Here is a 16,066-nt window from a genome sequence, read left to right as displayed (position 1 = left end):
TTTTATTATTTTCCACATAGACAGGAGTACAAATGGAAGAACAACATTATATCATGTGTACCAATAAAATGAGAATGGAAATGGGGATTTTTTCAAAGAGACCAAAATGCAGAAAATAGCGAAAGGCCACCGATAAGTCTTCAACACAGTCAGAACATCTCGCAATCAGAGGCGGGCTTCAACTGGCCTCTAAAGAAAATGCGTACTATATAGTTCATTGAAAATGGATGTCACACTAAACTAACAAAAAGCCAATAATAATATAAAACAAACACACAACAATGCACACATTAAAACTCAGTTCAAATGAAGTTAATTTTTTATTCATTAAAATGTTACTAACAAAAAGCCAATAATAATATAAAACAAACACACAACAATGCACACATTAAAACTCAGTTCAAATGAAGTTAATTTTTTATTCATTAAAATGTTATTTCAGTAAGATTAAAATACCAGAATGCACATCTGAAATATTGCCTTGTGCTATCAAGTTTAAAATGCGTGTTTGTTATGTAAATTGACAGAATGTGCAGAATTTTGTGGTGTTTTTGTTAAGTTGCAGTTTTCAGTATGACAATAGAAAATTTGATATCATTTTTATTAATATTGAAGATAAACCATAATTTTTACAAAGTGACATTTGAATTACACCTTTTTTTTTAGCTTACAGAAGAAAAAATGAAGCCAAAACTCCGTTCATAGCCACAAGTTCGCGTCTTGGTTTAGGATACATATGCAGAGGATATGATATATACAAGGGAAACCCAGTGAGTGACGAAGGAGAAGTTGACCAGGGATTTCGCCTTCCTGTCTTAGACTTACCTTTTAACTTTCGTTTTACTGCTGATGGCGAGTACAGGATTCCGGACAACGTTGACGTTATTTCTGAGACAAGGTTTGAAATGTTTCTATTGTCTTCCAAATACTTACTATATAACTTATATACAGCAAATGGTAGTTATTTAGCTATATATTTCGTTCTCATCTCAAAATTTTATTACAGCATTTATAAATATGTATGTGTAAATATATAATATATGAATATAAATTTTAAGAAAACTGTAAAACTAAGTGTAAGACAGTTGTTCTAAAAAAATATGTAAACAAATTAAACAGTTGGGATGAATGAACCGCCGACAAAACTGATATATAGTTTATATGTACTAGTTCTGTGTTTTGTACTTTATTTCTCGTGACAATCGGTATTGTAAATAGTATATCCGATTTAATTCTAAAAATTAATGCATATCAAGAAAGTTATCAGAATTATTACCACTAGTATTACAACATTATGTTTTGTAATTTTGTCTATAGATATAGGAAGATTATTTATTTCATTTCATTTTGTTAACACTAATCATATCTATAAGTTTTGTTAACTTTACATTGATGATCATGATCAGTGCTTCATTCGGATCGTCTTACCATCAAGTTAAAACTGAAACAGATTACCAAAGCATGCTGCAGGTGGATGTGTCAGTGAGTATCAAGTTTAAAAGTGTTCCTCACTGTAAGACATCTTATTGGCTCGCCACACGCATTTGGAAAAAAAATAATTAAAAAAAATATGGTTATAACGGGCAAGAACTAGTAGTGTCCAATAAAAAAAGTACTTTCATATTATGAGTGTATTCAATATATATATGCGGTATTGAAGAATAACATTTAATTCAAATATATTTTAAGAGAACGTGGTGTCACATTTACAGTTCAATTGTAGTTACACAATTGACCTGAAACGACATTATTAATATGACAGCTCAGACTGTTTATCTAATGTTTAGATTGTTCAGTAGTTGTTATTTACCTGTACGAATTAATCCTATACCGAATTGTCAGGAAAGCTACAGAGAACAGAACTGGATAGACTGCAAACCAAATGTCTTAACAGTGTTGAACTTACAAAAACAATATCCGAAAAATGAATTAAATTCCTTTAAAGACTTAGCGTGTACATAGTTTCAGACTTTTACCAAAAATTAAATGAAAAATAACTTAAACTCTTTTCATGACTTAGCGTGTATAGGTTCAGACTTTTTATGTGATCTTAGGGTCAAATAAGCCGTTTAAGACTAAAATTCAGTTGTTGTCCGTTCGTTTGATGTGTTTTATCATTTTATTATGCCATTTGATTAGAGCCTTTTCGTTTTGAATTTACCTCGGAGTAAAGTATTTTTGTGATTGTACGACCATGTATATGATACAGTAACAGTTCTAAAGTCAATAGATTGCGTGAAATTGTAACACGTCTTTTATATATTTTTTTCTGTTTGCAAGTTTGTGAACAAAACGTAAAATCACAAAAATACTGAACTTAGAGGAAAATCAATTCGGAAAGTCCATAATCACATGGCAAAATCAAATAACAAAACGCATCAAAAACAAATGGACAAGAACTGTTATATTCCTGACTTGGTACATGCATTTTCAAATGTAGAAAATGGTGGATTAAACCTGGTTTTATAGCGCTAACCCTCTCACTTTGATGACAGTCACATCAAATTCAGTTATATATATACATTGATGCGTTAACTAAACAGACACAATAAATAAAATTGTCAAAATATGGGTACATCAGTCATCATCGTATAACAATTTTAAAAGGAACAATTTAACAGAACACAAAATCATCTATCTACAAACACGTTCAAATCAAATTATTTATACCGATAAGATAGTTTGCTCATGGTTGTGATGTCGAGACGTTTATCAGTGTATTGCTATACTGCAATGTTTCAAGCGAACACTATGATTATCCATTTGAAAAAGGTTGAAAGTTATCCTTTTTTATTCGCAATAATACATGATCATACATTGGATTAAACAAATCTGACAGTAAAAATATATATTCCAATGGAATTTTATTTGTTGACTAAAAAGCATCGAATGCTAATTTCGATCTATTTCTCTTTCTAGACTTTCTAATTATGATAATGTACAAACATTTCAACATAAAAGCAAGCACTTACATTTCTTAAACCTTGTTGGTGTTAGGATATCGGTGTTAACATTGAGCAGAAACTCGTACTATACACAGTTTGAAATAGGAATCACTTTGTTTTGTAATTCTATTGTCAGGTCCACGGAAAAGCTAAAGGTTTTGGTTTTAGTGGAAGTTTTATGGCCAGCACATCATACCAGAAAACGGTTAAAGAAATGACAAAAGGAGAAACAACTACCTTAGACATTGTCGGTAGAGCTAATGTTTACAAAGCTAGATTGTCGACAGATGGAGCAATGTCCAAGGTTTGTCTTACATTTGTGGAACTTAGATGTCAAACTGCAATGTAAAGAACATACACTTAAATGCGACCAAGCTTAGCGAAAGTTTTTTTCATTTTGAATACGCATGCATACTTCACGTCACTGTCATTGGCGGATAGTTTAACAATGTTATGCATATCACTTTCTTACGGTATTAAATCAAAGGAGAGGTTTTTAGCCAATTTAAATCGAAAACAGTACATTTATATTGTTCCTTATAAACTACGACAATAATTTTTCTTAATTCGATGTTTTTTTTCTCCAGCTGAGTGATTTTCTTGAAGACAACATCAGAGCCTTGCCGAGTGATAATTGCGAAGAAGATGTAATACAGCAGAGATATATTCAACTAGTTGAACAATTTGGAACTCATTACACGACCGAGGTTGTTATGGGAGCAAAATCAGTACAAGAATTTAGGTTCAAAAATTCTGATCTAGATAGATTTCAATCTGTTGGCATCTCGGTAAAGGTGAGCTGATCTGAATTTGTATGGTATATAGATATTACTTCAATTGAAAAACACGCTCGTGTGAAATCGTTGAATTGGTCCTAATCGCATTATATATCACTTATACCACATCTTCTTTTATCTTATAAGACTTAAATGTACGTTTGAAAATCATAGCCACACGGGCCCACGATGTTTCTACAATTATCACTTAATATTGTTATAAAAATTCATAGCTAATAACTATAAGTACTTAAAGTAAGGTTATATGCATTTTAGAAAAATTCTGTATACAGCAGAATTGTTTGTAGAACAAATTGAAGTCATGCAATTATTCTTTTAGATGACACTTTCCGAGAAATTTTTATAAAATGTCCCCACATCTTTATAGCACTACGTTTTAACACAAATTTATACAAAAGAACACGTCTTCTGACTTATAATGTAAAGTAAAATCCATATTTATCTTTGAAATTTGTCTTTTTCTTCATCTCTAATTATTCGAATGTTCAAAAGTTCTACGGTTTAGTTGATAAAATTTCAGACAGCTACACTGTTTATTAATTTTGAACTACAAATTTGGCAGTGACAATTTAACATTTTTTCAATATGGTCTTGTTTATAAATGCATACAATGCTCACTATTGACGAAGTGGTGAATAACAGATTAGCAAAACCTAACATGTTCTTTGCAAACAATCATAATATTGGGAGGGGCAATTATTTAACCCTATCAAAATTTCATTATTTTGTTTATCATTTTTCTTCCTTAATGAATTTCTCATCATTTGAAACGAAAAAAAACCCCGGTTAATATCAGCGTTTTTCGGACACTTTTTTTACAAATATATGATCCCATTAATCTCGAAAAAGTGTTGCAAATTTTCTTTGAGTAGCATAGGGTATTGAAATATGAGAGCCAACAAAGTATAAAATATTTGAGTCTTTCTAGGCTGCAGCTGAGCTTTCTTCTACTTTTGGAGCAAGTGGAGGGTTTAGTGTTGGAGTTAACAGTAACCAACAGATGAGGGAAATGGTATCAAACACCGAAAAAGAACAGAGAGAATATTATATTGGTGGGAGTGCTCCATCCGGGGACTACACTGCAGGATCAACAGAAAGTTTAAGAGAATGGTCGAGATCTGCAGCTGAAAATCCAGCGCCTATACAATATAAATTGTCGTCGATTGATGCACTTATTAAACCAGAATACTTCAAACGACCTATATCGGGTAAACTATAACTTTCAAAACGTATAATCTTATGCATCTTCTTGGTTGAAATAAGGAGATGTAGTATGCTTGCCATCTAGATCATGCTTGCCAACGAGATAACTATCTACTATAGCCAAGAAACAGGAACGTAAACAACAATGATCAAATCCAATACGTATGGCAAGCTATAACGGGCTCCGTCATGAAACTATGTAAAATAATTCAAAAGAAAAACAACGGCTTGTTTTATGCATTATCCTTAGTATATCATATATTTGAAATTCATATATTATAGATTACTGGAACATGTCAGAAATTGGGCTAATTTCCGGACTTTTTATCTTTGATTATATATAACTGGAAGGGGTTCATAATTGTGTAACATGCCTTTGGTTTAAAACAACCAGGACTGTTCTAAACAACAGGAGCTACACTTTCATTGATGACACTTTACCATCCAACCATCATAAACTGTAAATTGAAGTGAATAAATAAAAACGCGACTTACTTCAAAACTGTGGCTGATATATGAATTCCATTTCATTATTTTTACAAAAAGCAACAGCAAAAATAAATTGATGCAACAGGGCAAACAGTTACAAAATAAGCATATCTCAAGTTAATCTATACATGTCTATCTCTTCCGAAACAATTGATGCTTTACCTTTGATAAAAGGGCAAATGAATATACGTACAATAAACACACGTTTAAAAAAAATAATTCTGATTGTATGCATTATTTAAATTTATAATTTATGTATACATAAATATTTATTTGTCAACACGTTTTCTTGAATGTTTTAGATCTGTATGAAAGAAGAAAATGTTTACGTAAAGCACTTTTTATGTACTGTACACGGACGATAGAGGCGAACTACTGTAGTCTTTTATCTGAATCGAATGGGACAACCAATTCTTTCAAGTATGCATAAATTTATGACTAAACAGTACTATGCAGATGTGGGAATTTATTTTGAGCAAACCATTTTGAACCAAGAAAAAGACACATATATACGTGCCGTGGTTTTAATTAGAAAAGGTTACACTGCCATCAACGATACTCATTTTGATGTTAAACGCCCAAACACATTCAAACTCTTCTTGTTGGCAAAAAGAGTATCCCAAAATAAAAGCTACATATTTTTATCATATAATGAATTTCAGATCCAAGACCATCTGCCTAAAACTATTTCATTTCCCCCAACACTAACACAAATGAATGGCCAGTCCAGGACCAAAATATAAGCTTTTTCAAAGCTTAATTTCAAGGAGCAAATATATATATTTTTTATCATAATACATGCAATCATTTTACTTTTGACAGGTTTGGTGATTTTGTAAAAATCAGAAATGACGATTCATATTTGGCACTATCGCAACATTATGGAATATCACCAGGACTAACAATTAAGCCATTGACCACAGGTAAGGTCTCACTGCGTCTGTAACCTTTAAATACAAACTTACAGCGGCTAAAAGTTGTTATAAACCATAAGCTTTAATAGTTCAAACAAGTTTTTTGTCTTTCAAAATTTAACATAAAACCACACTAACAGCTTTTTTATATGAAAAGTTTCCCTTTTCGTAAGAGCATAATGTACTTAGAATTCAGTTGTTTGGGTGATTGTAGCTTATTTCTAAATAAGAAAGTTTTGGGAATTTCATTATTGCTCGCAAACCTATTTATTCTCTGCAACACAACAAATATTTCATGATAATCACAATAAGACGTTGTTGTATTACAACAGCAACAGTTTGAAAAAGGTAAATTGTTGAAACATATGATTAAAACCTTTAGGACAAAAAAGTCACACGAGTATATTTTACAAATCTCTTAACTGTTGTGCTATATGAATATATACTACAGAATCTCTTTGTTACTTACACATTCTGAATCGTGAATGTTTTCTCTATTTCAGTTTCTGCAATAACAAACTACGACGGATTATTCCAAATTGTACCACCAGAGGGTATCAACAAATTAGGAATAAATGTTCATTATGGAGAACCATTTCTTCTGAAGACGATAGAGGTCAATACAGTTTGTTTTATGCGAGCAAACAATCAAGTTTATCATATGAAATGAGGGGTGGTATGATTGTCAATGAGACAACTTCCCACTAGAGAAGTTAACATACTTTATCTGTCTGCTACACAAAAATTAACTGGACTTTTATGAGCAAAGCTGAACAGTAACGTTGTGTCCATATGATAAAAAAAACCTCAAGCACAGACAATATTTTAGTATCCATATATATTTTTTTCATAACGTCAAACTACTATGCCGCATCAGAGGAACAATAAACAAACACGAATTCCAGAGAAACATTATTGTAAGAATTTTACTCGTGTAGTTTTTGTCTGTGCCCTTCGAAGTCGATGTTAACACAGATGTCATAGTAATTTTTGTCCACTATTAAAAACAAATCCATGTCTCCGAATTTGATTAAAAAAAATATACCTTTGGTCGGAAAGCCAAATAGTTTTGTTATCATTATTATCAATATCAGTTTCTGTGCTATTTTATTTTTGTTCTATGGAAAACAAATCGACTAGATAGCATTTCACCCTTCCTATATCAAGTATTATTTGTTAATGTGTTGCATATTTGTTATTCGTTCTTTGTTTTTATATAAATAAGTTAGTTTTCTCGTTTTAATTGTTTTACATTGTCATTTCGGGGCCTTTTATAGCTGACTATGTGTTATGGGCTTTGCTCATTGTTGAAGGCCGTACAGTGACCTATAATTGATAATTTCTGTGTCATTTTGGTCTCTTGTGGGCAGTTGTCTTATTGACAGTCATACCATATCTTCTTTTTTATATCTACAATAAAAAAAAACTTTACATATAAAGGGCGATATGCTGCATATGGGAAAAGCGATGATTTTAAATACAGATATGCCGGCAGAAGCCAGACTTCTGGATGTCTTAAATAATAAAGACGAAGAAAGGTAACATACATAAACTTCATTACTTTCACATCATTATTAAGAATTTTTAAAATTAGGATAGTTATCAACACAATCAACTTTGAAATAGTTTAATAGATTTGAATAAGCTGATATGTAACACAACTAGTTTATATCCTTTTATTAATATAACGCCAGACGACCAAATTATTTGTTTTAAAAATGCTGTGACACTAATAAGTTTAAAATACCAAAGTAAAGATAAATTGTTATTGTTGGGAACCAATTGTGAAGAAAACAATCAATTTAGATAATCGGTAAAGCAAAGTGTTTGAGAGAATTTTGTGTTGTTATTCTATCACACTATTACTTTTGTTATTCCTAGATCAGTCAACATTAGCCATAGTAAAATAACTGACTTCTCCATTTTTCTAAAAAAGACGAAAGGTAAGTGATATGTAAGATTGATCAATGATGTAGTGTACCAATGCAACTGTGAACAACTTTTACAGAAAAGCAAATGGTAGTGGTACATGTGAATGTATTAATATCCACGTCCGGTTTGATTATCATTTAGTATGCCGGTACAAAGGAGAACTTCAATATTTTTATAAACAAAACACACATTAAACAACTCTAATATATAAATTTAACATTAATGAAACAGAAACAGAAAAAATATAAGACAAAAAGTTTGAAAAAAATCCAATATAAATAAAGGCAACAGTAGTATACCTCTGATCAATAGTCATAAATGTTTAAGCGAAAACAAATCCAGCCCACAAATCATAACCGTGAGACACATCAACTATACGAAGAAAACAACGGAATAACAGTTTTTTTTATGAACATAGAGATCATGAAACTTCTTGTAATAGAATATATGATTTCCATTAGTAGTATTTTATGACAAGAAAAATCTTAAAATATGCATTATCTGACTTATTTACCACCAAAAAAAACATTATTTTCTGCAAACAGTTGATGCACTGGTATCCGATTTTTTCCAATCAAATTAAACTGGAATATTCTATTGCGACTAATAATGGCTCGATTATACAAGTATACATTAAAGTTTTGGATTATCAAATTAATCTAACACTCATGTATATAACTTTCCTTCATAATAGCAATCAATAAACAAAACTTCGTATAAATGACTTGGAAATCGAACCCTTTATGGGTATTTTTGTATAGTAATGTTCTGTCTAAACCTGTAAGGACTATTAAAGGTAGACAGTACTGTAAAACCCCAATGAATTTGCAACAACACAGGAGTACTATCAAATGAAGTAAAAATGTTTAAAAAACCCATAAGCTTGCATTTATAATTAGGAAATAAATTAACGACCTACAACAGATATAATTTCACACCTTGAAGCACAACCACTGAAATATGGTATCGGTTATCTTGATTCTTCAAAAAGGACTATAAAGAAATAACTCCCTATATGTATATTAATAGAAATAAAAACAGAACGGCAAATCCAAAGATATCCTTTTTCTTGTATTCGGAACAAAATTGTTATAGGCTACGTATAATGGAATCCATTGTGTCTTTAGTCACATATACATTTGTTTAAAAAATACACGTTTGATTAGGTTTTTCTTGACATTTGATTTTTCTGTTCAAATTAAGTCATTTAGCATCATTCGTATAGCGTTTGCATTTTGCATTTTATTTGAGATCCTGTTGCATCAGGCACCAATTTCAGATAACAACTTCGCACATATCACAAACTCGAACAGTTACCCCCTTTTGTGATGGATATTTGCTGTTTTTACCAGCACTGTTCATTTATGAAATCGAATATACATATAAAAAAGTAGATGTTTATTACGACACTATGCCTTATTTTACTTGATTCCTTAAATTTTGTTACATTTTTCTCTGCTAAGCTCTTAATACAGTATGACATTTATAATGTTTTATAATAATTTTAGCTTGTTCGTACGTAATATATTTGCATTACTTCTGTGTCTGGCAAGAAAAACTCACGTTCCAAGTACAAATGATTGGAAGAGAAGGAACACTCAACGGTGTTGTAAAAACTAACTGTCCTTGTACAAGACATAGATGTGGATGGAGATGGTTCCATGGTATTCTTATCGATTACGACATAGGATATATAGATGCTATAAGAATTATGGTAAGTATGGTATTCTTATCGATTACGACATAGGATATATAGATGCTATAAGAATTATGGTAAGTATAGTATTCTTATCGATTACGACATAGGATATATACATACTATAAGAATTATGGTAAGAATGGTATCTTATCGATTACAACATTGGATATATATATACTATCATAATTATGGTAAGTATGGTATTCTCATCGATTACGACATAGGATATAAAACTTTCACAATATCATATAGAATTTACACATTTCCTTGTATTTTTTACTGCACCAGATACAAGTAATTTTTATTTTTCAGTTTCTCTGTGTTTTATAAAGGTATTGCTTCCCAGTAATTGGATTTATGTACTAACAATATCGTAGTATTTCTATGCACAAATCACGTGCTTCTTAAATAATCTTCATGAAGTATGCTTAATATTATCAGTACAAAATGTTGAATGTAAACACACGCGAGAGCTTTGAAAGGGGATAAACCTACTCAGGTCAAATTGTCTTTGGGGAGTTATGGGTTATTAGTTTTATAAACATGAATTTATGAACAGTTATGTTAAACAGAGAGAATGTATTGTTACAAGTTAAGCAAATACCGAAAGCATTGGTATTTTTTCGGTGGATAGAGACTGAGATAACTAAAATCACAGTATCAGCTGAAGAGACCAAGCGATAGTACCATGCATTTAGAGTTGTACTGATATCGAAAGGCTGATGCAAATATATTGAATTCAACTGTACATTCAATCTTGACACTATTCATTTATGAATGACTTCTGTGTCATTTGTAAGGCATTTCGATTGAAATGAAATTAAAAAACAAATCAATTCAAATGTATTACATATGACACAAAAACTGTTTGGTTAATAGATAAAAACGTTTTTGTAATTGTTACAACACAATTTAACCTTTTCCTGACCTGTTGATTACTTTTATTTTATCAACAAGTGATTCTTTTGATGAACTTCGTTTATTAAAATTCGATTATTATATCAAATCTTCTTGCTTTTTTCTGAATTTTCTATTGTGGTGTCATGAAAAAAGGCTATCATGCCTGATGACGTAACATCGAAGGAACACATCGTTTTGCAGATCATACGAAAAGCAGGATTGTTTTCATATTCATATCGTTTAAAAGTCATTATTGAAACAGATTCTACCACCAAATATTGTGCAAAACGATTGTTGAATTTTAAATATTTAAAAAGTTCGGCGAGCTGCGCAAACATTTGTACTTTGTGTTTCATACAGAAATTGCTTCTTCAGAAAACCTTTATTATGAAAATTTAACTATTTCGATTATATTAATTTTGTATCATATTCGATACAGTGGTAAAATATATATTGCAATAGCTATTGAGCGTAAAATATCGGGTTACAAATGTAAACGTCAAACTATGTTTTTCAGGGTCTATATGGTGCAGTTACAAACAATATAAATAAATTAAGAATTAAATCTTTACTGAATGGGGAAAAAAGAGAGCTCAACTGGAACCAGGGTCACTGTAGCGGTCGTGTATACGAAATCAGAAGAAGTATCGCGAGGAGAACAGTAAAACTGGGTAAATTGTATTACCTATATAATTGCAAATAACAGTGTTCAAATGTCCAATGGTTTTGATTATAAAATATCGAACTATTTTTCCATTCTGTAAAGCCTGTTTATCTCTCTATGTAAACAGTAAAATCACAAAAACACTGAACTCCGAGGAAATCATCAACATCCCCTATCAAAAGGCAAAATTTATTGTTTTTCCATTCTGTAAAGCCTGTTTGTCTTAATAAGTAAATAGTAAAATCACAAAAACACTGAACTCTGAGGAAATCATCAAAATCCCTAAGCAAATGGCAAAATCAGATTATCAATCAAACCAAACGAATGGATAACAACTGTCATATTTCTGACTTGGTACAGGTATTATCTTATGTAACAAATAGTGGATTAAACTTGGTTTCATAGGTAGCGAAATCTCTCACTTGTATGACAATTGCATTAAATTACATTATATTGACATCGATGTGGAAACAAAACAAACAGACATAATAGGTAAAAATGTTAACAATAGGGATACAGAAGTCAACATTGTGTTATAATCTGAAATCACTATTAAAAAAAACCCAAGTGTAACAAACACAACCGAAAACGAATATTGACGAAGCACATAAGCAAAAATGAAAGATAAAAATAAAACAATTATCATAGAACAAATGAAGGGATGTATAAGTACAGAGTCACGTCAAATGGAATCAGAAAACAACCATAGTAAGGTAATTTCCATAAGAATACTATAACGCGTGCTAATAGCTGCTAGATATTATTTCAAATATCGATTTCAAGTAAACTTTTATAGATAAAAATTCATAAGAACTATAAATGAATACTTTATAAACTTATGCACCGTTTTAAATTGAACTAGAATAATAGCAGATTTCATTAACTATATGGTTTACAAAATTAAGAATTGGAAACTGAATAGTGTTTTTAGGGCTTAAATCACTCATATGCATTTTATCACACAAAACACTCAAATACGACCGAAAAATTTAGATTTTAATTTTATATTCATATTGGATTACAAAAAAGACACCTTTATTTTTATTTATGGTATTTGATTATTTTTACGATGGAAAAATGCTTAATTAACTTTAAATCCTATTAAGATAAAAGACTTATTCATAACTTCGAAGAATAATGTTTTTTTTTTTATTCTAGATTTAGATTTATATCCAGTTCAGTTTACATTACACAGTACATATAAGGCTAACTTACAAGGACAGCCTGTTAAATTGGGCGACACTAGTTTTATTCATGTTTTATCTTCAATGCCAAGAAAATCTTTCTGGGACCAGGGAATTACACAGTTGATGAGTGTAGAAAGTATGGGTAAAGTAGGAATCAAAGAAATAGGACCAGGAGCACATCAACCTATTTCAGCAGGTATATTCATTGTTGCTTATGCAATTCATACACCTTTGATGGATTAAATTTGTCATTGTCCCAATATTGAAAACGAAACATAATTCGTGGCAGATCATTAAATTAGAGGCAACTGTAAACATCAATATTGTAAGTTTCATGCTAAAAATATTCATTACACACAAACAAAGTCTAAAATAGAAACCAAAAGGGAATCACATGACATCCAAAAAGAGTGACATCGGGTGCGGTTAAACAACGTTACATTTTCATTTAATACTGAATTACAATAAGCTTTGCAATTAATTAAAATCAATGCACGATCAATGTGCTGCTATTAACTATATTCGTCAAAAGAACAGGAGACATTGGCGTTTAATATATGAAACAATGAGTTCAAAGAAATACAATGATATTAGAGTTAATATAGTTCTTTATTGTCAGCAGAACAAAGACGGAGATCTTATGTTATTATTGACATGTTGGGAAAAATTGTTAGTTTAAAAGAATTTTGATACAATCTCAAAACAGAGAAAATGTATTAGTAATATAAAGCCAATCATTTGTAGATATTTTTTTCTTCTTGTTAGTTAATGTTAACGTGAACCGTTATTCGTAAAAAAAAAAAGCGTATATTTTGATATTCAAATTCATTCATTTATTGGTAAAATTCTTATTTTTTTTTTATATTTTTCAGTTTGTAGTGGTTTTATATATCCCAGCCCTTCCGACTTCAGCCATCGTCATGATTTTACTGATCGTATTTTAATTTCGTTTGATGTCAACGTCATGGTGAACTATGTTGAGATAGAATCTGAAGATGCTACACTTAACACAACTGCCTTTAATATACAATATGTAAACGAAGAAAACGAAGCATTCATGGACATACCTGAAGTTCAACTTGAAAGAATACTCATTAATAACACACTGAATATAACATTGAAATCGTCGATGTACACTACCGCTATTAATATTTATTCTACCAAGGAGATTCCGGAAGACACAAATCTAACTCAAACTATCACAATGATCGTTGTGAGTGGTTGTCCTAAAGCAGCCATAGATACCGGCAATACAAATACCAGTAAACAAGAATGGAAGATAACTCTCAGCGAAAATCTGATTCAGAAATCACCCTATCTAAAGGTTATCTCGAGGTCGAGTAACACTATAGATCCAGTAGAGTTATTTAAGCTAACCGAATTGCCTGTTACTGGATCATTTTCGATTACGGTTCCTTTATTGGAAAGTCAGTTCGATTGTAATTTTACTGCTGAATCGTTACAAAGTTATCTAGAAAAAGCAATCAGTGTCTCGGATCTTAAATTTGAAAATTTAAAACTTACAAGAAGATCTCATAATAATGGCGAAGAAGTATTTATTTCAGTTAATTTAATAGGTATCAACCGCATTGAATATGACCAAGGATTTATGTCACTGAACAGCACCATGAGGTCAGCAATCAGAAGTATGACCTGTTCCACGGACACTGGTCAAACGTTACCACAAAGCGGTCCATCAAAAATTACAAGTCAATCTTCGTCATCTTCAACATCTACTGGAACTATTGTCGGCTTCACCATTATAGGTCTTCTCCTTTTTACCATCTTGTTGTTTTTAGTTTGTAAAGCATACCGAGAATCAACCGATAAGAAAGGTAATCAGTGATGACATATCATTGACTATTTATTTATTTATCAATGTCAATAATTTAATATTTAAATATGAAATACTTCTTGTTAATTGATAGCTTAATCAAAAATTCTAATGAGGGTCCGCTGCTTTGTTTCCAAATAACAAGCTTTTAATAAAATCATACGTTGATTGTATCTAAATAGTTTAATTAAAAATGATGAAATTGTGAAAGGTCTGTAACCGTGTTTATGAGATATAAGCCATTGAAGATTTGGCGGGGGAGATTCTCTCTTCAAATATTAATTATTGACAACTTGTTTGCTTCAAAAAGTTATGAAAAAATTAAAATTTAAATGAAATTCTTAGATATTATTTTAAAAGAAAATCGATACGTAATAAAATTACGAAAAGTAAATTGGGGTTAAGCTGTCAAGTTCAATTTAATCTGGCGCTTCATTGCTAAATCAATAGGATTCCTAATATCTGTTAAAAACTATAAAAAAAACAAGATCAACTAACACCTTAAGATACTTTCAATTATGTAATAATCCTTTTAATTTAATTTTGGAAGAACCTAAGTGTTTTATATATTACTTTCAAGTTATTTGTATTTGCTTGAACCTTTGCTTCTTCACATTCATTAACATTTATCAAATTTCCTAAATGCATTTGGAATAAATTATTTTCACTTACATGTGTTTACTTTTGCCCATAAATTTCTTAACAATTAGCAGCAAATGAAACAGAGTTCATTCAGACAATGTCAGATATTTGCGATGAGCATATTTTAAACGAGTAAGACAATTTAGCATCGGCGAGATAGTAGATACCAAACGATACCGAAGAGAAACCAATTGGTCCATGAAAATAAAATGGAAATATTGAATAAACAGCTCGGAACATTACATGTATGACCTTTTACTAAAAAAAAACTTCAGGAAGTTTGTTTAATCGTTAGAACTAAAAAAATGGTTAACTTCAATATAGATATACAATTATTATGATAAATTAGAGTTAAGCTAAAGACATTTTTCGCACATGCCACTCAGCTCGGTTTGTTTCCCGGTTGAAGAATATATATTTGATCTATTGAAAATAATGATTTGCAAATTTGTCTTAACATGTAGTCTTTCAAAATGTTTCGAAAACATTTTCTTATGAACGAAAATAGTTAACAGTGTTGCTTCAAGTAGTAAAAGGCATAGCTATACATCATTATGTGTGAAGTGATTTTTGTGGACGTTTAAAATTTCAGGAATAGTAAGACGAGAATACATTCCGCAGACAAATGTAAACAGAACTTTTAACGAGTATGACACTGAAGATACTGGTAATGGACACGAGCTTTATATTAACGAACAAGCATGATGAGAGGACTTTTTAATTCGTAAAAACTGTAATGTAATAACAAATAATTATATGAATGTAACTTATCTATTTCTTTAATTCTTGCTATTCTTATTGAATGAACTATTAACATTTATACACGCATTTTGTTATATATATATATATATATTAAAATA

The 16,066-nt window shown here is 30.6% G+C and overlaps 1 protein-coding gene across 1 annotated transcript; it reads left to right on the top strand.

Annotated features, from left to right (window-relative positions):
* Nucleotides 1-32: 32 nt before the first annotated feature.
* On the top strand, nucleotides 33-16,066 carry LOC134684307 (uncharacterized). Its single transcript, XM_063543593.1, has 16 exons — nucleotides 33-57; nucleotides 667-898; nucleotides 1,407-1,482; nucleotides 3,082-3,249; nucleotides 3,533-3,739; nucleotides 4,671-4,950; nucleotides 5,737-5,854; nucleotides 6,257-6,357; nucleotides 6,852-6,964; nucleotides 7,789-7,886; nucleotides 8,230-8,291; nucleotides 9,789-9,994; nucleotides 11,397-11,550; nucleotides 12,702-12,926; nucleotides 13,603-14,565; nucleotides 15,799-16,066. The coding sequence occupies exons 1-16, from the start codon at nucleotides 33-35 to the stop codon at nucleotides 15,909-15,911; spliced, it is 3,141 nt and encodes a 1,046-aa protein (XP_063399663.1). The 3' UTR covers nucleotides 15,912-16,066.

This window comes from Mytilus trossulus, chromosome 9, assembly GCF_036588685.1.
Source record: "Mytilus trossulus isolate FHL-02 chromosome 9, PNRI_Mtr1.1.1.hap1, whole genome shotgun sequence".
Taxonomy (NCBI): domain Eukaryota; kingdom Metazoa; phylum Mollusca; class Bivalvia; order Mytilida; family Mytilidae; genus Mytilus; species Mytilus trossulus.
Note: the sequence above shows the minus strand (reverse complement) of the source record. Positions and strands in the feature narration are given on the sequence as shown.

What these genes read in the sequence shown, in the direction of transcription:
- LOC134684307 (XM_063543593.1), top strand. Translation starts at nt 33, where the DNA reads ATGGAAGAACAACATTATATCATGT. An exon ending in GACGTTATTTCTGAGACAAG is followed by an intron (nt 899 to 1,406) that starts GTTTGAAATGTT and finishes GATCATGATCAG; the next exon opens with TGCTTCATTCGGATCGTCTT. An exon ending in AATAATAAAGACGAAGAAAG is followed by an intron (nt 7,887 to 8,229) that starts GTAACATACATA and finishes TGTTATTCCTAG; the next exon opens with ATCAGTCAACATTAGCCATA.